Consider the following 22,885-nt stretch of genomic DNA (forward strand, 5'->3'; position numbering starts at 1 on the left):
AGCTAGAGAAGAAAACCATAAAAATCCCAAAAGATAGGTATCAATATATCCCTTCCTTGAGTCTATTCTCTAAGATACTGGTCATGACTTATTGCCTTGCAGAGATACTTGTGGTTTCCACTAAAGAATCCACACTCTTCCTTTTTCACTGGAGTATCTGTAGGATATGTGGACCAGAGGTGAAGCCCAACTAGCCTGTGCCTTGCCTAATGTAGCACGTACATCTTGAAACAAATCCATATCGCCAATGTATACAGGGACCACACTCATTTACACTTGTCTGATAAAGAATCCTTTCAAGATGCAAACATCAAAACTTGTGACCAGTACAAATTGGTTTTTGTGGATCAATTTTGCTTTGATCCATAGGTGATTGGGAGAACTGGACCATTTTATATTCTTAAAACATTTCTGAGAAGCAATACCTGCAAGGAGGTGGGTGCCACACAGGTCAAACTTTCTTTCCTATGGGACACAGGCTGCTGGGAACTGCATGTCTGGTCATCTTGCCCATAAAATGCTGACTGGACGCTGATGGTAGAATGGCGAGGGCACTGCAGGTTCAGATGGTTCCCATCGCAGGCGTAGGCAGTGTGGTTCTGCAGGAGTTTGGTTAGGTAACCTGACAAATCAAACAGTCAGGTTACAAGAGGCCCAGGAGCTCAGCACTGCTTCCTGGGTTTGGACTGTAAGGATGCTGGTTTCCCTGGGGAAGGGACTGGTCAGTCAGGGGGATGTGGGGTCCCCAGGGGAGAGGACAGGGAGCTGGGCTTGGAGCTAGGCTGAGGGGCAGATGCCACCTGAGGTCTGGGGTGGCCCATCATAACCTCAGGGGCTCTTTTCCCTATAGGAAGTACTGAGCGATTGCCCAGGAGCCCCAAAGTCCCAAAGAAGCTCTATAAAGTGGGGAAGAATTCCAAGTGGGTTTCTCCCAGGCACGTGGATGCCCATCCTGAGGGAGACCTCAAGTTCGCTCATCTTTCACCCTCTAGGCCTTACGCTCCTGAAGCGAGGGGAGGTGGCTTCATGTCAGGGGGCTCCTCGCCCTGGAGGAGAAGCCACGCCAGGAGCCCTGCACGGCAAAGGGCCTGCTCTGAAGGAGCATGGGAGGGAGGGTGGGTGGGGGGCAGCTCCTTCCTCAGCCACTGCCCAGGCATGGCAGCCATGAGGATCCTGAACTGTTTCTCATAAAGGAGAAAAGAAAGTTCATCCGAGCGTAGATTCCCTTCCTCCTACTCATCTCTCGTGAGGTCAGGGGCAAGGCGGCTGGGAGGAAAGCCAGGGGTTTTTTGCTGAGGTGTGTGTGTGGGGGTAGACAGGCTTGGCAGCCTGTGGCCTCTAATGGCGAGGAGGTGGCTCACTGGAGCAAAAGGAGGGAGAAAGCGGAATGAAATAAGTGCTGCTTCCAAACTCCCCCATCCCACAGGGATGGCTCTGCTTCAGTGCTGCCTGTTTAGCTTTCCAAAGCCTCCTCAGAGCCGTGATTCTTGACAAAAGCACCGAGTCCAGTTCCCTGGGCTTCCCCGAAACTCACAAATAAAAAGGATGGGGACAGTCGGCCCCAAGGTTGTCATATATCCCAATCCAGAATGTCCTGAAGATGAAAGCTGGGACAGTGGCCTGCCTACTTCAGACTCAGCTCTCTGCCTGCATGTCCTTTTCATCTGCCCCTGCCCCCTAGAAAACCTTCAGAAGAATGGCCAAGAAATCAGCTACCCTGAGTTAAGCTCCCCCAGACAGGAAAAGTCTAACTTGAGAAGCAAAACTGATGCCAGGTTCCAGGCATGCGCTGCAGAGTTCTGTGTGTTGGGACATCACCCCCACGAGGGACCCAGAGAGGCCAGGCAGGGACCCCCTGCTGGTTCAGGGGTGGTCAGGGTCTTCCAGGTGGGCATACATGCTGGCTCTAGATAAAGTGGGGGACAGTGTCTATTCCAGCCTCCTTTAGGGGGGGTCTCAGCAGCTGTGCTGAGCCCCGTGTTGGCCCATGGTGCTGCTGCGGGGGGAGCGCCCACCCTGAAGACCCCAACTGCTACCCCAGGACTCAGTTCTCTTCAGACTCATCCTTACAATTGACCCGTCCAAAATTTAAAAATGTTTTGCATGAGCAAGAACAAAGGAATGGCAATAATGCAGGGTGTTGAAAATAGATGGCAATCACTACTTTAAAACTTTAACTTATGTGTGAGACTAAAGCAAAAAAATATTTATTTGTGTCAAAATTTATATTTTGACTAGTGCATTTCCTAATATAACATATGTGGACAGCTTAATTGAACACCATAAGCACATGGAACCTTGATTAGGGCATGAGATTTTGTAGGTTTGTTCAGAGTGATGCCTCGATAAATCCCAGAAGGATTTGAACAGTGAATAAAAAAGTATTTGCAAAGTCTCCTTGGGGGAATTGTGAGAAAGGGGGAAAATTCAACTTCCTGAAGTGGAGAATTATTGATATTCTCACAAGCAGTGAGGACAACCAAAGCAATACGTTGAGACCTCAATCTTGAGGTTCGTTCATATGAAACTTAACCCCTCAAAGGATAGGCTAAGCCTACTTAAAATTAGGCCTAAGAGTCACCCTCAAGAGAACCTCTTTTGTCACTCAGATGTGGCCTTTCTCTCTCCAGCCAACACTATAAGCAAATTCACTGCCCTCCCCCTCCCCATCGTGGGACATGACTCCCAGGGGTGTGGACCTTCCTGGCAATGTGGGACAGAAATCCTAGAATGAGCTGGGACTCAGCATCAAGGGGTTGAGAAAACCTTCTAGACCAAAATGGAGAAGAAAGAAATGAGACAAAATAAAGTGTCAATGGCTGAGAGATTCCAAACAGAGTCAAGAGGTTATCCTGGAGGTTATCCTTATGCATTAAATAGATATCACCTTTTTAGTTAAGTTGTAACAGAGAGCCTGGAGAGAAGCAGTTGAAAATGTACAGCTGTGTTCCAGTAGCCATGTTTCTTGAAGATGACTGTATAATGATATAGCTTTTGCAGTGTGACTGTGTGATTGTGAAAACCTTGTGTCTGATGCTTCTTTTATCTACCTTATGGACAGATGACTAAAACATATGGATTAAAAATAAATAAATAATAGGGGGAACAAATGTAAATTTAGTAGATTGAAATGTTAGTGATCAATGAAAGGAAGGGGTAAATGGTACGGTACATTTGAACTTTTTTTCTGTTTTCTTTTTATTTCTTTCTCTGTATTGATGCAAATGTGCTAAGAAATGATCATGATGATAAATATACAACTATGTGATGAGAAAAAAAAGAATGTTCATATTGCATGTGGATTGGTTTTATCAATAGAAATTAAAAAAAAAAATCGACCCATCTATCAGCCCAGTCATTCACCAGGACCATGTTGGGTGGTCTAGAAAACCAAACCAGTTTTTGGTGCAGCACCTAATGTTCACAATTTGTCTGAATGGCTAGGTGCTGCTCTGGTGGGAGGAAGGAAATGACATGGCCCTGGGGGCAGCAGAGCCACAGATGGAAGGGGTCTGGGTTCCAGAATCACAAGAAAAGAGCTGCCTGCTCCAGACAGCTACCTGAGGAAGGAAGAAACCTCTGCTGACTTTTCTCTATGACCCTTCTTCAGTCTACATCATGTCGTCCGTCCCTACTAAACAGAATCCGAGCTCCACGTACCATTTACATCAAAGTGGAATGTGTGTGCAGCACAGAGGCTGAGCCCCTCTGTCTACCATCTTTGCATTCTGAGAATATTCTGGAAACAAAAGCTTGACCCACAGAACTTACAGTGGCTAGATCCTTCAGACTCTTGGCACTTAGAACTAACAACACAGGGGTACAAAAAAGATACTTCAGTGGTAAAACTTCCTCTACATTCAGTCCAGTTCTGTCCTCAAAAACCTCCACTGTCCCAGGATAGAGTTTTCCTTAAGGAGGAGAGGGTGAGGGCCATGGAAGGATGTGAAGGGGGTATTCAGGGGAGCCGGCAACACTGTTTCTTAATCTGAATGGTGGACGCATGTTTTACTACTTTGCTGAAAGTTCACCAAGCTACACTATGATTTGTGCATTTTCTGTAAGTAGGTTTTATAGCAATAAAAATGTTTGTTTTTAAAAAATCTCTACCTGCAAATAGTGTTAAGCTAATGAAGAAAACCAACACACCATGGAACCATTTGGACAATTTGTAGAGGATGGGACTTATGAAATGTCTTCTTCAGCAGCTGATCATATTTGCATAGGACATTCCTTCAAAGGGACAGCAGGACCCATTTGGGGCACAGGCCATCACCCCCACATGCTATCATCCTCCACAAGCACCTCCGCAGACTTCATTATGCTTCGCCTTCCATGTCAAAAGCTGTTAAGAGGTCAGGAAGAATGACAACTACCCAATGGTTTCAGCAACATGGACGACACCAAGAACCATTTGGGGATGGGAGGCAGAGGGAGTCTGGAAAAGTTTGAAAAGGGAGTAGAAGGTGAGGAAATCAAAGATGGTTCATGTGAAAGAGCAACGGTCCTCAAAAGACATCCACATCCTTATTCCCAGAACATTGTGAATATGCAAATGGCATCCAGTTAAGAATCTTGAGTGGGGAGAGTATCTTTGATTATTCAGGTGGAACTACTATAATCACAAGGCTTCTTATAAGAGGGAGGATCAAAGTCAGAAAAAGGAGGGGTGATGACAGAATCAGAGGTTAGAGTGATGCAGCCCAGAACCATGGAATGCCAGCAGTTTCTAGAACCTGGAAGAGGTAATACTTTCCTGAAGTCTCCAGAAGGAACACAGCCTTGAGAGCATCTTGAATTTAGATTTTGACCTCCATAACTGTAAGAGAATAAGTGTGGGTTGTTTCAAATCACTAAGTTTGTGGCAACTGGTTATAGCAGCAATGGGAAACTAATACAGTTCACATAGTCAGCTCTTGCTAGTTTGGTGAAAATGATCAGACAATAAGGTTATAGTTTTAAGAACTGATGTTCAGGAGAGATTTTTAAATAATTATGATTGTGTTCAAATTGGGAGAGGTATATGCATATGCACATGTGTGTGTGTGTGTGACAGAGAGGCAGAGAAAGACAGAAACACACAGAGAACATAAAAGATGAATCCCAGGTCATAACACAAATTATACTTCTTACTTACTTCTTACGGGTTGCATTCATGCAAGTTTGAGAGTGGCAAGAGTGCTTGAAATGATGCCCTACTGGCTCCAAGCTAAATAAAGAAGGAAATGAGCATAGGGGAGAGAAGTCCAAGGGTGAAGAAATCCTGCTGAGGTTGAGCAAGGACAGAATGGGCACAGTCCCACAAGTCACGTGGAAAGTCAGAAAGTTATGCCACAAAGTTATCTGAATAGTGATTTTTGAGATAGGGCAGCTCCAAGACATGGAAAGGTCCAGGAAGTGGCCATGGGAGAGGATGCCAAAGGTGGGTGGAGGAGAATGCTGCTGGAAAAGATGCCAGGAGCTGAGAGTGAAGATGCCCTCTGGATGTAGGCATCTCCCAGGGTGATGGTGAGAACTGGGGTACTGAGGGGGCCTAGTGCCAAGACTGTCCGTGAACAAAGGGCAGATGACAGATGACAGATGACCTCCTCCCAATCTAAAGCCCTTTCCAAGGCACTGCTCTGTTTCCCCAGTGAGCAAATACACTCCTTCCAATGTGTTCCATGGAAACAACACATTATTTAGCTTTCCTACACCTTGGTTTCTTGGAAGATTCGAAAGAGTTCCTTTGTAAAGAACAACTAAGAATGCAATTTTTGGTTAATGTTTCTCTTTTGACCAAATGCCCCATCAGGTTGGGTCCATCAAAAATGCCTTATTCCTTCATAGTCACAGCCAGAATTTTCAGTCTAACCCTATATTTGTGGTCAAATATTTACTGTCCTGAAAGTCAATGACAGAACTGCACACTCTGTTAAGTAATAAGTCTTCAAAGTCTGGTATCGTTGATCCTTGCTAAATGTGGAGGAGTGGTTGGGGGTTGCGGTGGGGGATGGGTTGCCCCTCTTCAACCTAAAAGGCTAGGGTTGGACAAATCTTAGGGTAGCTTAGAGAAAGGTTTTTGTCTTTTTTTTTTTTTTTAAAGGTATATGAAAAGCCAATGGGAAATCAGCCCCTGGAAGTAGCTAGAACTCTCCTTTGTCTTCAGAAAGACACAAGGAAGTTGTTTTTGGGAATGTCTTTCACATAAGATTTACAATGAAACCCCCATTTATACACAAATAATCCAGTGATCGGAGAATGACCAGTGTTGTAAAGGACCAACTTTCACAGAATCCTGGGGGTGTTTCCCACACTATTGCATGGGAGTGACAGGTGTTATGAGGAAAGGAAAAGAGGATCTGCATCAAAATAAGTTAGGGTGGGCAACGATGGCTCAGTGGCAGAGTTCTTGCCTGCCATGCCGGAAACCCAGGTTTGATTCCCGGTGCCTGCTCATGCAAAACAAACAAAAAAGCCAATGAGAGTATGTGGGAAAAATTTACTTTCCAGAAACCTACACCCTCCAGATAAGTCTTAACACCTAGCCCAGCCTCTCCAGTACATCAGACAGTTCCATCTCCCTACCCCATATTAATGACAGACCCTTCCAATAGTAAAAATTTAGAATTGCCATAGCCCAAATACCCCTAAAGAGAGGGATGGAACGATCAAAGGTGATGGTGGAATTATACACAGAAGACAGGATTTAGCAAATGAATATGAATGCTGAATCATTAAATTGGTGTCTCCAGTATTTTAGAGCAACTAGAAGTAAAAACCTAAAATTGTGGAATTATAACCCATGTTAAACCGTGAAATCTGTTCTACAACTAATTGTGGTGCTGTGTTTAGAAATTCATAGCTTTTTTGTATATACGTGATTGTTCACAAAAAAAGAAGGGAGAAAAGTCGATTGTGATGATAAAAAAGTATTTAAGACCTCTAGCCTCCTGTATTCTGGAAAAATCTGAGAGGATCGTATGGTTAACCCATGACAAACTCTGTGATCTGTCCTGTAACTACTTGTTGAAGAGTGTTTTGAAAACTATTGTTTTTTTATTTCTTTGTTTTGTATATATGGTATACTATACAATAAAAAAACGTTAAAAAAAAGTTTGGGATATTATGGGTTAAACCAAGTTCAACATGGTTCTGTCCTGCAAGACTTCTCAAAGCCACAGAGCTGCTCTCTGCCCTGGGGCAGAATCTCCCACAAGTGCTTGACCAGCCCTGGCTTTTGTTCTGTTTTTGCATGAGGCATCTAGAAGGTTCAGTGTTTGGAAAGACACACTTAGAAGAACATTCACTTGTGTACTGCAAAACATCATGGGGGCTAAAAGCATACTGTATTTAACCTGGGTGATTTCAAAGGGTGTTTCATGACTCCACAAGCACAAGGGTGATGGAGGGGGTGGGGGCGGAAGCAGAGGGTGAGAACTCAGGAGGCCCACGTGCAAACTGGGATAAGTGGGTATGGCTGTGGCCACGACCTCTAGGAACTGGTGTCCTCATCTCTTCTGCCAGGAGGATCAGATGACGTAACGGCCTTCGCTTCCTTTACCAACCATAAACTGCTGCACCCTTGTAAGTCATTATTGTTCTGTTGTAAATCGTGAAGAACACTCTTTAATAAAGAACTCCCATTGGTGGAATGCTGAACAAAACTGTGTCCCATCAAAATACCCTCCCAGTGAGTCCTTTCTGCTCTGAGCATTATAATGGAAGGTGGACAACTTTAAGGCAAGCACACAGCCCAGCTGCTGTTCTCACTGTCCAGAAATGTCATTGCACAGTGGGCAATTACGGCTTAACTCTAAGAGAAAGGGAATGCCTTTTTTTTTTTTAATAATTAATGTTGAAAAAGTTGCTAATATTCAGAGGAGGCCAGAGTGGCTGTAAATTCTTCTCTCTCTTAACTGAAGCCAGAGGCCCTCCATGAGAGTCCAAATTTCCCAAGGAAATTTGTCTGAGTCATTCTTGAGTACAGGATGGAAGTACATTATTTGCTGGCCCACATTGTGCCAAAGTCCCCTAATCACCAGGGGCTAATTTCACAACCTCATCTCCTGGGAGGAGAATGGAATTCAATTGTCCTTGCCCCCACCCCCTCTTTTTTTTTTTTTTTTAAATAAAGCAGCCCCCTCCACTCAGTCATTGCTTTAGATAAGATGGCACACCCTTTTATTCACAAATACTCAAAGCTGTTTCTACATGTTTGAACTTCTTTTCCAGAAATGGGTGGGTTTTTTTTTTTTTTTTTTAACTTTCTTTCGTATTTGTGAGTGTGTTCAGAGAACTGGCAAATGCTCAAAGAGGAGGCAGCCCACGCAGCCTCTGAGTGATGAGTCAGTGTTTCTCGGGGTGCAGGAAAGGCTCACAATGGATAAAGCACTTGTGATTGGGTGACACACACACAAAAGCACCAAAATCAGAAAGTGCAAAAGTTGGACCCTCGTTTCAGTCTATTTTCTGGTCCCAGGTTTGTCCCTAAGAAGTTGAACTTGGAAGTTAATGTCTGAAGAGGACTAGAGACTTCAGCCTGTGTCTTACATATTCAAGGGGGAATTGCAATAGGCTGGGATGACCAAGCATTGCTATTACCGCTCTTCAATGACACGCTCAGATCCTGGTCCCCAAACAAACCAGCGTTGGAGAGAAGGTGAACTGACAGTCTCACTGAGGCACAGATCATTACATGCTCTTCGTAAGCACATGGGGAGTATTTTCCAGGCAGCACTGCTTAATCTGGGCTATGTCACTGAGTTCTGCAGTGAGTGCAGAACTGATCTGACATCACCTATGGCAGACAGAGGAGACAAGGACAGTGTTCTAGTTTGCTAGCTGCCATAACGCCATATACCAGAAATGGAATGGCTTTTTAAAAGGGGAATTTAATGAGTTGCAAGTTAACAGTTCTTAGGCTGTGGAAATGTCCCAATTAAAGCAAGTCTATAGAAATGTCCAATCAAAGGCATCCGTGGAAAGATACCTTGGTTCAAGAAGGCTGATGAAGTTCAGGGTTTCTCTCTCAAGTGGAAAGGCACATGGCAAACATGGCGCTATCTGCTAGCTTCCTTTCAAGCTTCCTGGGAGGCGTTTTCATTCTTCATCTCCAAAAGTCACTGGTTGGTGGACTCTCTGCTTCGTGATTTTGCAGCATTCTCTGCTGTGGCCTTCTCGTGGCTTTGTCATTCTTTTCTGCTCTGAATCTCTTGGCTTTTTCTCTTGTTTTCTCTAGTTTTTTCCAAAGTGCTTCTTCTTTTAAAGGATTCCAGTAAAATCAATCAAGACCCACCTGGAATGGGTGGAGACATGTCTCCACCTAATCCAATTTAACACCCACTCTTGAGTGAGTCACATCTCTGTGGAGATAATCTAATTAAAGTTTCCAACATACAGTACTAAATAGGGATTAGAAGAAACAGCTGCCTTTACAAAAAGGGGTTAGGATTAAAACATGGCTTTTCTAGGGTAAATACATCCCTTCAAACTGGTGCAGACAGGTTCTGAAACCCAGATGATGGGGTGGAACAAGATGGAAGGAACCTGTCTCCCCAAATGACTACATGGAGCAGTCACCCTGGACTGTGTTGTTCATTCTGGTATGCCACCAAGATTTGGGGAGTTGTTGATTTCAGCACTTAGCTTATCTTGATTAATACTGCAGTATTCTGCCAACTTGGGTTTGTGTAAAGTAGAAAGATGGGCTCTGTCAAAAACATCTCCCTGGTTTGTGAAGGTGTTATTGGCACCATTCCTCCAATCCTCACGTGGGGAATTACTTCGAGACCTTGCTTCCAGAAAGGTACAAATGAAGTGAGTTAAATTATAGGGATGTAAAAGGACTTAGAGAGCCACAAGTCAACAATCTTACCCAATGACCTAGACTTTAAAAACTGCATCAGCAGAAATGGAGAGCAGAGGGTAGTGGGCTCTGATGAGATGGCACCTGGGACAAGTGAGTTCTGACACACAGATGAACTGAGTGCGGGCAGGTTGGTGTGATGTCCTGGAGAGGAAGTGGTGAAGAGCGTGGAGGATGGAGGCCATGGCTGAGGATGGAGAAAATTCAAGCTTTGGAACCCTCATATCAGACAATTTGTAAATGGCACGGTAAGTATAACTTTATATTTCAATTTCCTCTTCTACAATACAGAGAGACATGTCCACTATTGGGCAGGTGGTAAGTGAAATGCCTTATACAGTGGCTGGACAGGTCAGTTGCCTCTTCTACAATACAGAGAGATATGTCCACTATTGGGCAGGTGGTAAGTGAGATGCCTTATACAGTGGCTGGACAGGTCAGTTGCATTCATTGAGGTGAACACAGGGGGCCCAATCTGTTTGAAAAAGGATGGCCCCCAAATGGGGAGGGTGAGGAACACCCCACATCTTCTACTCCCCAGCTTAGCCTTGGTTTGGTAATTGGACTAAGACATCTGGAAAAGAGCAGATATTTGCTTTCACATTCTATAATGTGAAATATAAAAATGCTCCAAGGGAGGGGCTTAACTTCATGATGGGGATTATATCTTAACCTTTACCCCCAGGTTTCAGGATGCCTTGGGAGCACTTTTTTTAGGGATACTTACAAATTGTTTTATTAAAAGAAAAAAAAAGGAGCACTTTTTATAGAAATTTCCAATGTTCCTTGGAAAGAATGAGTTAAGTGCTAATTGGGATGAGTTTTTGGCTTCTGATATGTTCCTTTTTTTTTTTTTTTTAAGTCTACAAATTCCTGAAATCCAATTTCCAGGTGCTCTTTTTCAAAAACCTCGTTAGTCTCTGCTGATAAAACTGATTTTCATAAAGGCAAACAGTAATGCTATTTCTAAAACTATAAACCAAAATAAAACCTAGAAACAGTCTATGCTCACCATTGTTTCAAAAGCATTTAAAGGACTCCCAAGTGTGTATGATCACACTCCCAAATTCCTAACCAATAATGGAAAAACTAACCATGGAAATTGGCTGCTAATATTTGATAAGTAAAGTGATAACCCTGCTCTCCCTGGGACTTTTCTGCCTTGAGAAATAAACACTTTTATATTACCCAGCTGTCTATTCTCTGCATAGAGAGGAGATGTTCTAGTTTGCTAGCTGCTGGAATGCAAGGTACCAGAATTGGAATGGCTTTTAAAAAGGGGAATTTAATAAATTGCTAGTTTACAGTTCTAAGGCTGAGAAAATGTCCCAATTAAAACAAGTCTATAGAAATGTCCAATCTAAGGCATCCAGGGAAAGATAACTGGGTTCAAGAAGGCCGATGAAGTTCAATGTTTCTCTCTCAGTTGGAAGGGCACATGTGAACATGGTGGCATCTGCTGGCTTTCTCATGGCTCTATGAAAGGGACTCTCTCCAAAATGTTTCCTCTCCTTAAAGGATTCCAGTAAGCAACTCCACCTTCAATGGGTGGAGACACACCTCCACGAAATCATTTAATCAAAAGTTACCACCCACAATTGGGTGGGTCACATCTCCATGGAAACCATCAAAATGTTCCCACCCACCAATACTGAAGGAGGATTAAAGGACACGGCTTTTCTGGGGTCCACTACAGATTCAAACCAGCCCAGGAGAATCTTTTCCACTTCCCTTGGATTCTGAATGTTTGCATTTAATGCTGGTTTCTGATAGTCACTTATCCAATCACCTCTTACTTTCTCACTCTTTCTCCCAACATTTCCTTCCTTACTCTTTCTGTATACCACCCACCCTCCTATTAATTAACACCCCCACACACTTTCTCCTATATACCCAACTTTTTTGAAAGTGAATCTTTCTGTGTATGTGTCCCCATGTCTGCTTATGTGTGTAGGTTTCATACCTTCGTGCCTGCCAAAGCATTTGCCTACACATGCCAATATTTTATATGGCTTTCCAACTCAACTCAAACAAAAATTTAAGTCTGTGCATGATCTGGATCCCTTCTTCCTACTCAGTTACCCTGCCTCCACCTCCCCTACCCCACTCCCCTTTACCTCCAGTCACAGAAGCTTTTTTCCTGTTGCTCAAAAATGCCAAGCATACTCCCACCTCAGGACCTTTGCTTTGGCCATTCTCTTTGCCCGAAACATTCTTCCTCTGGATATCTGCTTTCTCCCTCCCTCACTTCTTTCCCACCTTTGTTCAAATGTAACCTTATCAGGCAGGCCTCCTCTGGTTGCTCGGTAAAACAGCACACCTCCCTGCCCAGGCACCCTTTCTCTGCTGCACTTTACTTCACGGAAACATACTGTCAGTTCCTCCCTTTTTGAATGTGAGCAAGGACTTCCTTTTATTCATTGCTGTTTCCCAGCACCTGAAAGAGTCTGACATATAATAAGAGGACAATAAATATTTTTTTGAATGAATGAATGAACGAGTGAGAAAGCCTGGCAAAGTAAGAGCAGACCAAAGTGGATGCGTATTAGAATCTGATTACTCCTCCTAAGCAGCTAACATCACCCAGAACTTACAGATCTGTCTATATGTTCTATACACACAGTCAGTCATCATTTGTCAATTCCATGTGTGCAAACTTACCTACTCACTGAAATTTATTTGTAACCCCAAAATCGACATTGCAGCTCATTCACAATCATTTACAGACATGCGCAGAGCAAACTTTGAGTTGCTTGAGGCACACGTTCACACAAGTGTTCTTTTTGCAGTCTAATCAGTGTCATGTTTGTCGCATTTTTGCGTTTATTGGTGAATTTTTTATTGGTGAGTTTACTATTTAAACTGGCCCCCAAGTGTAGTGCTGAAGAGCTGTCTAGTGTTCCAAAATGCAGGAAGGTCACGATGTGCCTTATGGAGAAAATGTGGGTGTTAGATCAGCTTCTCCTAGGAAGGAGTTACAGTGCTCTTGGCTGTAAGTTCAATATTACCAAAACAACAATATATATTACATAAGATGTCTTTAAACAGAAATGCATGTAAAACAAGGTAAAATATTGGTTGGTTGATGAGAATGATCAGAGGTCAAAGGAATGTTGTATTTCGCCTAGGAGCAATGGTTCAGAATTTACAGCAACTTTATAGGACATAACTATTGCAAATGAAGAGAACGACTACATGTTATGCATCTGGATAAAGGGAAACAAAAGGATATGAATCCATCAATGAAAAATTACTCTAAGTGTGCTGGGGTGGACTTTTGTTACAATCTATTTCATCTCAAATAGATCTGGTAGGAGTAGTGCCCTTTTATGCCTTTTCCACCAAGGTTTCAAATCCTTTAAAAATGTACACCTTGTTCAGTGACCAGGTACCAACCCCAGAAAGTCATTCGGTGAACGCCGTCTGGATTATGTTTGTTCAAATGTAACTGGATCAAGCCCCACCTGCCCCAATCATCTTGAGACAACACTTTCTCTTTTGGATGCCAAGTGTCCCCCAAACTATAGAACCACTTGGTGATTGAGTCAGGATTGTTGTGCATTTGATAACTTAATGCAACTTTTTACCAGCACTGAAAACTCAGATATGAAATCTACACTTGATCTTTTCTGTTTGAAACTGGCCAAATTAGTGGTTTTCTTCTTAAGTGCAACAAAAGGCTCTCAGAAACATTCGGGGTTGCTGACCAACCCAAGGACCAGCACGGCCAACACACAGCAGTCCCGGGGGTGCGGGCAGGTGCTGCCCCACCCTCACTCTGTGAAACAGAGAGAAGTCAGACTGCTCATTTCAATTCTGCTCACTTTCAAGATGCGTAGGATGATCAAGGTAGACATGATATGATGAAGGGTGAAATGAAGACCTAAGGGCATGTATTCAGTTAATTGGAAAATTATCAAGTCATTTCACTGCTCATAAAAACAAAAAAAAATGTTTTTGGTTTTCTTTTATTCCACCTTAGGGAGAATAGCACTTATTAACCTCAAGAAGCTATTTTGAAGGTTAAATGATTGGCCTTAGGAGAGGACAGGCTTGCTCTACTCTTGACCAAACATGCTTTGCTCACTAAGCAGTTAACGAAACCAGAGCAGGGAGGTTTCTAAGACTTCAAATGAAATACAAACAGCAAATCTAAAAGGCAAGGAGGAAGACGGCTGGGGGTTAAGGAACAAATTGGGCAACAACTTTTATCTCTTACAGCCTCCTCATTTGCTTAACGTGGGATTTTGGATAGGTCATTTAAGCTCTCCGTTCTTCGGTTTCATCTAGTATAGGGGAACTAGGCATTTCTTCCCTTGTATTTCACAGAAACCAGGGAGGCTAGATTGATACGGTCTGCAAATGTAAAGAAATACCAGTGGCCCTGTAATTAGCCTGGCCTCACCTCTTTCTTTATATTCATCCTTAATTGATTCCCTGGCAATGCCCACCCTGGGGGGCTGGTGCACCTTCACTAAATGGCCCCTCTTAATTCTCCCGTGGGCTTTTCATTTGCTTTTCTGCATCCTTGCTCTGCTGGCAGTTGTTACATCTGACGGCCAGCATCTTACGCTTCCGCTGCCCTGTTTTATACCTAATAGTTTGGGTGACAGCTGAGCCATTCCATCCCTCAAGCATGAACGTGGTGACCGACCTCTATTCTCTGCCATCCACACATCTTTTTGTCTTGCTTTGGCTCTGGCCATCTTCTGGATGGTTACGATGGGGAAAATGCGACCTCTGCTAATATATTTAGATGGGAGATAGAGTGGGCTTCATAGAGCCACACGAGGGCTGGCTTTCCGTGTGATTACTTTTATATTTCAAACATGCAGAATGGCTTTCTAGAATTGCCTTCAGAACAATTCTCAATGTGGCAGAACTTTGCTTATATAGAAAAAAATTACCCATTCCTCTTTTTATAAAACTTTCAACTTAAAAAAGAGCCTCGCCATCTGTGAGCTCATCGTTCTCCTCACATCAGCTTTAGGAGACATGAGTATATCTCCTGTTCTGCTGCCCCGGCGGGGGGCACCCAGCCTGCTGGTGACAGGGTCAGGTCCTGAGCTCCAGCTCTGACCCCCAGTCCAGGGACTCTTCCCCAGGTTGAAAGGACCCCTCGTCCTGTACCAGGACTTCTGAATCACGGAGGATGTGCTCACCGCCTCTTACCATGGAGTTTGCTATAATATTGTACTGGGGGTTAGGGTAAATGTGACAGAAAGGGATGGAGAAGCAGGGAGAAAGCGAGAGAAAGGGGGAACCTAAGTGAACCGATGTGAGTGGAAGAGAAATGGCCTGTGCAGAGAAGCCAGGCCTCTCTGTTTGGAGGCCAGGTAGAGCAGAGGCAAACGAAACTCTGGGAAGGAAAACAGGACCTCAAAAAACAGCTGTTCTTTCTTGAGAGATGCAAAGAGGAAACAGGAAAGTCAGCGGCGGGGTGGTGGTGGTGGTGTCACATGGTGTTGTTTCTAGCACTTGAATAGCTTGGCTTTTGGAGTCTTAAGGGATTTGAATCCCATAAGGAGGCCCAAAGAACACATTTGTCCTGTCGTTCGCCACCAAGAAGACCCGAACATGGCCCTGGCCTCAAGGACAAGCCGAGCTAATTGCTAATTAGTTTTCAGGAAGACAAATGCTATAGTAAGGAAGCATGGGCTGGGGGTGGGTGCAAAATTGCAGGCCCCAACCCATCTGAGAGCTAGGAGGGCTTCAAGGTGGCAGGTAATGCCTTAAGGAAAAGCAACAGGTAACCAGGTGTGCTGGTTTGAAAGGGTATATGGACCATCGAAAAACCATATTTAATCAAAATCCCATTTTGTAAAGGCAGAATCATCCCTATTCAATACTGTATGTTTGAAACTGTAATCAGATCATCTCCCTGGAGATGTGATTTAATCAAGAGTGGTTGTTAAACTGGATTAGGTGATGACATGCCTCCACCCATTTGGGTGGGTCTTGATACATTTCTGGAGTTCTATAAAAGAGGAAACATTTTGGAGAGTGAGAGATTTCAGAGAGAGCAGAGCAGAACAACATAGCCATGAGAAGTAGAGTCCACCAGCCAGCAACCTTTGGAGATGAAATATAAAAATGCCTCCCAGGGAGCTTCATGAAACAGGAAGCCAGGAGAAGAAGCTGGCAGATGACACCTTGTTCACCATGTGCCTTTCCAGTTAAGAGAGGAACCCTGATCGTGTTCACCATGTGCCTTTTCAGATGAGAAACTCTGACTGTGTTCACTTGAGAGAGAAACCCTGAACTTCATCGGCCTTCTTGAACCAAGGTATTTTTCCCTGGATGCCTTAGATTGGCCATTTCTATAGACTTGTTTTAATTGGGACATTTTCTCGACCTTAGAACTGTAAACTAGTAACTTATTAAATTCCCCTTTTAAAAGCCATTCCATCCCTGGTATATTGCATTCCAGCAGCTAGCAAACTAGAACACCAGATGCTAAGGACCCCCAGGCAGGTAACCAGGTGTGAAGAACCCTCAGGCAGCAGGGACAGATATGCAAAGACTCAGAGGGAGCTCTCAACTGGCCAAAGTGTAGCGCATGATGCAGAAAGCAGAGGCTGGAGAAGGGGACAGTGCTGGCTCAAGATGTGCCTTGCTAGGGAGTTTGAATTCGGCCTGAAGGCAGATGGGAGTGACTACAGGTGTGGATGCAAGGGAGTGAAGCCGGCCAGCAATTTAGAGAAATCCTTGGTGCTGTTCCCTGTTACGTGGGAAAGAAGGAGAGAAATGCAGTCCTGAATGGAGACAGTGGCAGTGGGGTTGGGCGAGGGACTGAAAGCCAGGCCAGCTTCCCGGGTGTGTGACCTGTGCAGGGCTCCAAGCTCAGAAGGGCGCACGCGTGTTCTAATGCTTTGTGGTCGCTGTCTTTAAATTCTTAATAATGTTATCTTTGAACTTGGGTTTTGTAGGGGAAGTCCAAGCGGACAATGGAGCTTCCGTGTGGGCAGACAAGATTCAATAGTATGATCACCGCTGCTTGCCACTCCATTCTCATACTGCACCCACAGTGTCCTGGGCACAGAACTCTGGTGGACACGCTACATGCAGGAATTCTCCAAGACCCAAGTGAGTACAAGGTAAATGGATTATGTCCAGGGCTGAGTAAGTGGAGTCGTTGACAACTGGAGAGGCTCTCTTCCCTTAAAATGAGAACTTAGTTTGAATGCAGAAAGAAAGCGACGGCATTCTCAGGAACAGAACCGACCATGGACCTATCACCCTCCTTTTCTACTCAGGAATTCCCTGTGTCAGCCAACCCCTTTGTGCTGAAAATGATGAAACAGAAGAAAAGGGAAAGATAGAGCAACCCAAAGCTCCTTTTCCTTTCTGTCCTTCCTTACACACCTGGAAGGCAAAGGCAGACACCAGAATGTGCTGGTATAAAGAGGTAAAATAAAAACAGTTGAGTTCTTTTTGTGCAGCATATCTACTGTTCTAATAAGTACAAAATACATGTCCATGTACAAGATACAAAACACAAATCACGCAGTTCCAGTCATTCCACGAATGCATTAAATACTCTCGAATTTGCATTTAAAACGGCATTGTATAACATGAAGATAGACAGTAAAATCCCTGCTAATAATTTAAAAATTTAATTTTTTTTACTTAGAATCACATTAAGTAACAAATAAAAAGCACCACAAGTCTAGAGGAAGGCCTCAGAAGAAAGGGAAAGGCTTCATTTTACAGCACCCCCGACCACAATTTTTCTTGCTTTTTGCACAAGAGAAGCCACATTTTTGCGTTGTACTGAGCCCCGCAAGTTATGTAGCTGGTTCTGAGTGAAACAATGGTGATTTCACCCTAGCATCAGCAGGGGTAGGGGAAGGGGAAGTGGTGTATAAAGAAGAGCGAGGACTCAGGAGGGATTCCCTGATTTTAAACTGGTCCAGCTGTTCTCCAGGGAAATCCAGCAACAAAGAGCAGGTTCCAGCCAAGCTGAATCTGCAACATTTGAGGAGCATCAGAGAGAAGTACCCAGTGTCAGAAGCTCCAGACAGCCACCAAGGCAGGAGGGGGACCACCAAGCCATCAACACATGGGTGGAAGCTGGGAGGATGGCCGGTGTGGTAATTAGGTTCAGGTGTCAACCTGGCCAGGTGAAGGTGCCTAGTTCTATTGCTGTAGGCATGAGCCTCATCTATTGTTCATTACATCTACAGTTGGCTAAGAGGTTGCCTGCCTAAACATGAATGATGTTTGATTTAACTAGCTAGTGCTTAAATGAGAGAGCTCAACGTAGCACAGTCCAAGCTACTCAGCATACCTCATCTCAGCACTCACAGCTCAGCCCAGGCCAGGCCTTTGGAGACACAGAAAGAAATCACCATGGGGAAAGTTGATGGAACCCAGAGGCCTGGAGAGAAGGCCAGCAGAGATCATCCTGTGCCTTCCTGCGTAAGAAAGAACCTCAGTTGAGAGTTAGCTGCCTTTCCTCTGAAGAACTAATGAAATAAATCCCCTTTTATTAAAAGCCAATCTGTCTCTGGTATGTTGCATTCTGGCAGCTAGCAAACTAGAACAGCTGGTTTGGGCTGGAATGCTAGGGAATACAGACATCTAAGAGACAGCCCAAGAAAGAAAGACCCAGAAAGGTGAGGGGGAGGAGCAAGAGGTGCAAGGAAAACAAACAGGTTGGCTGTTGTATCATCTGCAATTAAGGTGACAACCGGAGGTGTGTATAGAGAGATTTTATTATCAAATGGCCTTGAGCAAATGGCTCAACCTCTCTGTGCCTCCAACTGTCAATCCTAAACTGAAGATGCAGCAACATGTGTCTCAGGGGGAAGTTGTGAAAGTTCGGCAAGGTATCACATGTCAACTGCTGGGCACACAGCTCTGCTCATAGTAAGCCCCATATAAATGTTTGCATTCATTATTGTTAGCCCCATTCATTGTGGGTTTGTCCAAAGATATGAGAAGGGAGCAAGAAGGGACAACCCAAGAGTGGGAAACCTACGTCCGTTGTGGTCATGATCTCCACAGCAATGTGACATTTCTCCTGCAGTGCTCAGAGCCCGGATGAAGGTAAAATGTGTGTAGTAAGGAGGGAACCAAAGAAACGCGCTAAAAGACAACCTTGGGCAGAAATAATGACAATGGCGCAGAATGGGAAAACAGCTCCCTACCCTGTCCTTCCCAGCTGAGGTCAGGGCCAAGAGGACAGAAATGAAACCATCATCTCCTTCTCACCCTCAGCCAGCACACTGCACCCTCCTTGCATGCAGAAGGAAAGCTAGGTCTTGATAATCGGTTAAGATACATAGCAGGATTAATCTTGGGGTAGAAAGGTCTTTGCCAGGCACAAAGTGGATGGCTTCAGCAGTTTGAAGTTCTAGGGCTCTTTGAAATGGTCAGAATCACATCTGGTAGGGAGCCTGGTAACACACCAGGCAACCCTTAAAAGAAGTTCTGCCTGGGGCCAATTCGGAAGTCCTCGATCCCAAAGGAATATCCAGAGCTATAAAGTGCGCCAAAAAAAGCCCCACATGAGGGCCTGTGTTTTAGATGGGATTGAAAATGAAATTTTTAAGTGCAGCAATTAAAGAGCTGTAGCCAGCATCCTAGCCACCCTCGACAAGCCACAAGGTCAGCAAAGCTTGACCCTTCACTACCCCTCTCGCTAATCCAAATCTTGCTCTCCTGACACGCCAGTCCACATCTACAGCCAGCACCCCCCCACCCCAGCCAAAGCCCAAGGTTCCAGAACCTTCCCTTCATTCTCTTCTTCAAGGCTTTGGCTATAAGTGGCTAACTAAAATGATCGATTAATGTGAGCAGGGATGGCTGGTGACCCTTCAACCAAAGGGTCAAGGTTCACCTTAGAGTCTTGGGATTTGCCCGGATGGTGCACCTCCTGATTTGATGCACCAGAAGGATACAACATCACTGCTGACAGTTCTGCTCGAAGCCTAGACACTAACCATGAGAAACAGCAGACAAATACCAACTAAGGTGCCTTCTGTAAGACCACTGGCCTGTAATCTTCCAGAATGGCTGTGTCATGAAAGCAGATACAGACGGAGAAACTGTTCCTGCTTAAAGGAGACTAAAGACACAGGAAAACCAAAGGGAACACGTGATCTGGGATTTCCTTTTCCTCTAAGGTACTCTGCTGGGGCACCTGAAAAAATCTGCAAAAGGTTCTCATCAATTTCCTGATATGGACCATTGTTTTTTTGGTTATGGTAGAGAATAGGCTTGTTCTTGGGGAACACACCTCGCAATATTTAGGAGTAAAGGGACCTCTCACCTGCAACCGAGAAAAGAATAAAGTCAGTATGGCAAAATGTACCACACATTTGGGGAATCTGGGTGAAGGGTTATGAGAAGCCTTTGCACTATTCTAGCAACTTATCTGTAAGTCTGGAAAAAATAAATATTTAATATTTAATACATAAGTAGATAAATTTTCAAAGTCTGCAGTATTTGCCAGCAGGTCTCAACCCTGTCTGCATACAGGAATTGCCTTGGGAGCTTTGAAAAAATATCGATGTCCCCGCCCCACTCCCGAGATTCAGATTTAATAAGCCTGGAGCGAAGATCAGAAAACTATATATTTGTTAAGCACCCCAAGGTGATTCTATCATGTAGCCCTGAGGAATCATAAATAGCCACCTCAGCCCTGGGCATTCTCAGGTTGGGGAAGTTTGGGGCCCCGGGCATCTCCTCCTTTTGTGAGCTGACCCTGGTGGCACTGCAGTGGCTCCAGATAGGTGCACGGTCCTGGATCCACTAATTCACTGGGAGATATCTGGGCATATCGCGTACCTGGTTCCAAGCCTGGGTTTTGTCCTCTATGGAATGAGGATAATCAGGAGCTAAGAAGCTCAGTGAAGATTCCAGAAGGGAGCAAGCACATATCAATGACTCTCACAGGGGCCCCTAACACCCTCTGGGGTGGCGTTTAAATGATACGGGGACCCTGAAAGCTTTGTGATGTCCAGATGGCAGTAAAGGACACGAGCCAGTAGGGCTGCCTGATTTCTGGCATTGCCGGTGGGTTCTGTCATCATCTGGGAGACTCTCTGCATCCCTCTCCCTTAAAAAGGACTGGTGTTGGGGAAGGTTCTAGACCCAGGGCCCAGAGGAGGTTAGCTGAACTCAATCTCTCCCTCCTCAAGCAGCTCTGGGGCAAGCTGAGGGGGTGCTGGTGGAGGGCCAAGGTGCTGAAGGGTGGCTCACTGGGAAAAAGGCGCCTTCACCAAGGCCTGACTGATCCCAGACCTCAGCCTGCCACCCTGCCCTGGGCTCCCCTTGTAAAGATGAACTGTCCAGCGTGGTGGCTACTAGACACGTGGCTACCGAAACATGGCAGGTCTGAACCAAGGGATGCCATGTCACACACTAGATGTCCAAGTCTTTGTATGCAAAAAAAAGATTATAAAATATCTCAGTGTTTTACAATATTGGTTATACATTGAAATGATAATATTTTGGGTGTCTTGGATTAAATAAAATATTCTATTGAAATTAATTTCACCTGTTTCTGTTGCATTTTCTAACGTGGCTACCAGGCAAAATTTAATTTGACGTGTATGTTTCACGCTGTATTTCTTTCAGGGCAGCTCAGCCCTAAAACCTTCCTGTTGCCTTTCTGTGACTTATTTCCCTTTCCGGGTTACCCAGTGATCACTGTATTAAAACTAGATCGAGGAGGGAGCTAGTATGCAATGGAATCAGGCCTGGGCCCTGAACCCACTGCAGATGGAATTGTTTAACCCTTTTCCCTGTGGGAAACTCTTTCCCCTTAGAGTTCTGTAATTCCAGCAAACTCCTTCTTTCCCATAGTCCACCAAAGTGCAAATATTGTCACGCACTGTCTGTTTCCAGCATCTTGCTTCAACAGTAATAATAATTTTATTAATTTACAACCTAGTGCTCAGCACTACAATTTTAACCCCATCTGTTAAAATCACAACCATGGGCATTCATTAAACTCAAGTTCTCATTTACCGTATTAGCCCATGCATCTTCTACCTGGAAAGAAAATGGTGGACAGGTTACGCAGAGAAATTCTTCAGGGTCGACTCCTCAAACAACCTTTCGAGTCTCAATCCAAAAGTTCCCTGAGAAGGCTACGGCTTAGGTTTGTCAGCAGGCCACCGAATGACTGCCACCTTCTAAGAACTTCAAGCATCTCACTCATGTTTTAATTGCACACAGCAGAAGCAATTCACTAAGATAGTTCTTTTGGCCAGGACTCACAGTAGCAGACCTGGGTTTTGTCTGTGCCTGTGTCCAGGAACTAATGCCCTTGTCCAAGTCTGCTTTTATCTTGGACCCAGCCTGTTATGATCCCCATACTAGGACATCTTATTAAATGTCCTAGAATGGAAGCAAAAAACCTTTAAATTCAATGACTGTGCAGGGTTCTAACAGAGCCTTCTGGAAACAGGAAGAAGGAAACAGAGATTGTTGGGCTGAGGACTGGTGGCGTTGGACACGGGACCCAAATGAGTGGTTTGGGCAGAAAGTCACCTCCGTAATACATACTGCAATACTTCAAGTAACCTTCCTGTCCCAGAAGCTCATAATCTATTCATGGTTTAAATGGGCCCAGAGGTTGAATACGGTGCTTTGGTTCTTACTATGAATCAATTTTGCAACTGAAGTTCTATCACACCAAAAGGAGCCGGAATCAGAAAACGAGCAAAACCCCGTTGCACGGCATTCTTACATCACCCACTTTAAAATTAAATCTGAAAATCTGAAACAGAGTTCTGACAAGCCTGCTATTTTCTCCAGTGCCAAGAGCCACACAATAGACCTTTTTTTTTTTTCTTCTTTTTTTTGGACAAGGCTTCTAAAATGCTTGGAAATTCAGATGTACCAACTCAGAAAATTGTACAAATACCACACATCTATTCCTGCGGGTGCTCCTGCTTGCTCTTTTGGAAACAATACTATATATTCTCTGTTTGGTAGAAGGAAAGAAATATTTTAATTAGAGTGGTGACCTGCTGAAAAGATGGGTGACCAATGAGGACCATGACCCCATAAGCATCATATGTG

At 44.4% G+C, this 22,885-nt stretch overlaps 1 protein-coding gene across 6 annotated transcripts in view; it reads right to left on the bottom strand.

The window, feature by feature from the left end:
- The window catches only part of EVA1C (eva-1 homolog C), a 77,615-nt gene that overhangs the window by 43,112 nt on the left and 11,618 nt on the right, over positions 1–22,885 (bottom strand). For all 6 annotated transcript variants that reach the window (XM_077118859.1, XM_077118858.1, XM_077118856.1 and 3 more), the window contains exon 2: positions 426–622. In XM_077118859.1, the coding sequence (XP_076974974.1) occupies positions 426–622 (197 nt within the window). The remainder of the gene's footprint in view (positions 1–425; positions 623–22,885) is intronic.

This window comes from Tamandua tetradactyla, chromosome 10 (genome assembly GCF_023851605.1).
Source record: "Tamandua tetradactyla isolate mTamTet1 chromosome 10, mTamTet1.pri, whole genome shotgun sequence".
In the NCBI taxonomy this organism is placed as follows: domain Eukaryota; kingdom Metazoa; phylum Chordata; class Mammalia; order Pilosa; family Myrmecophagidae; genus Tamandua; species Tamandua tetradactyla.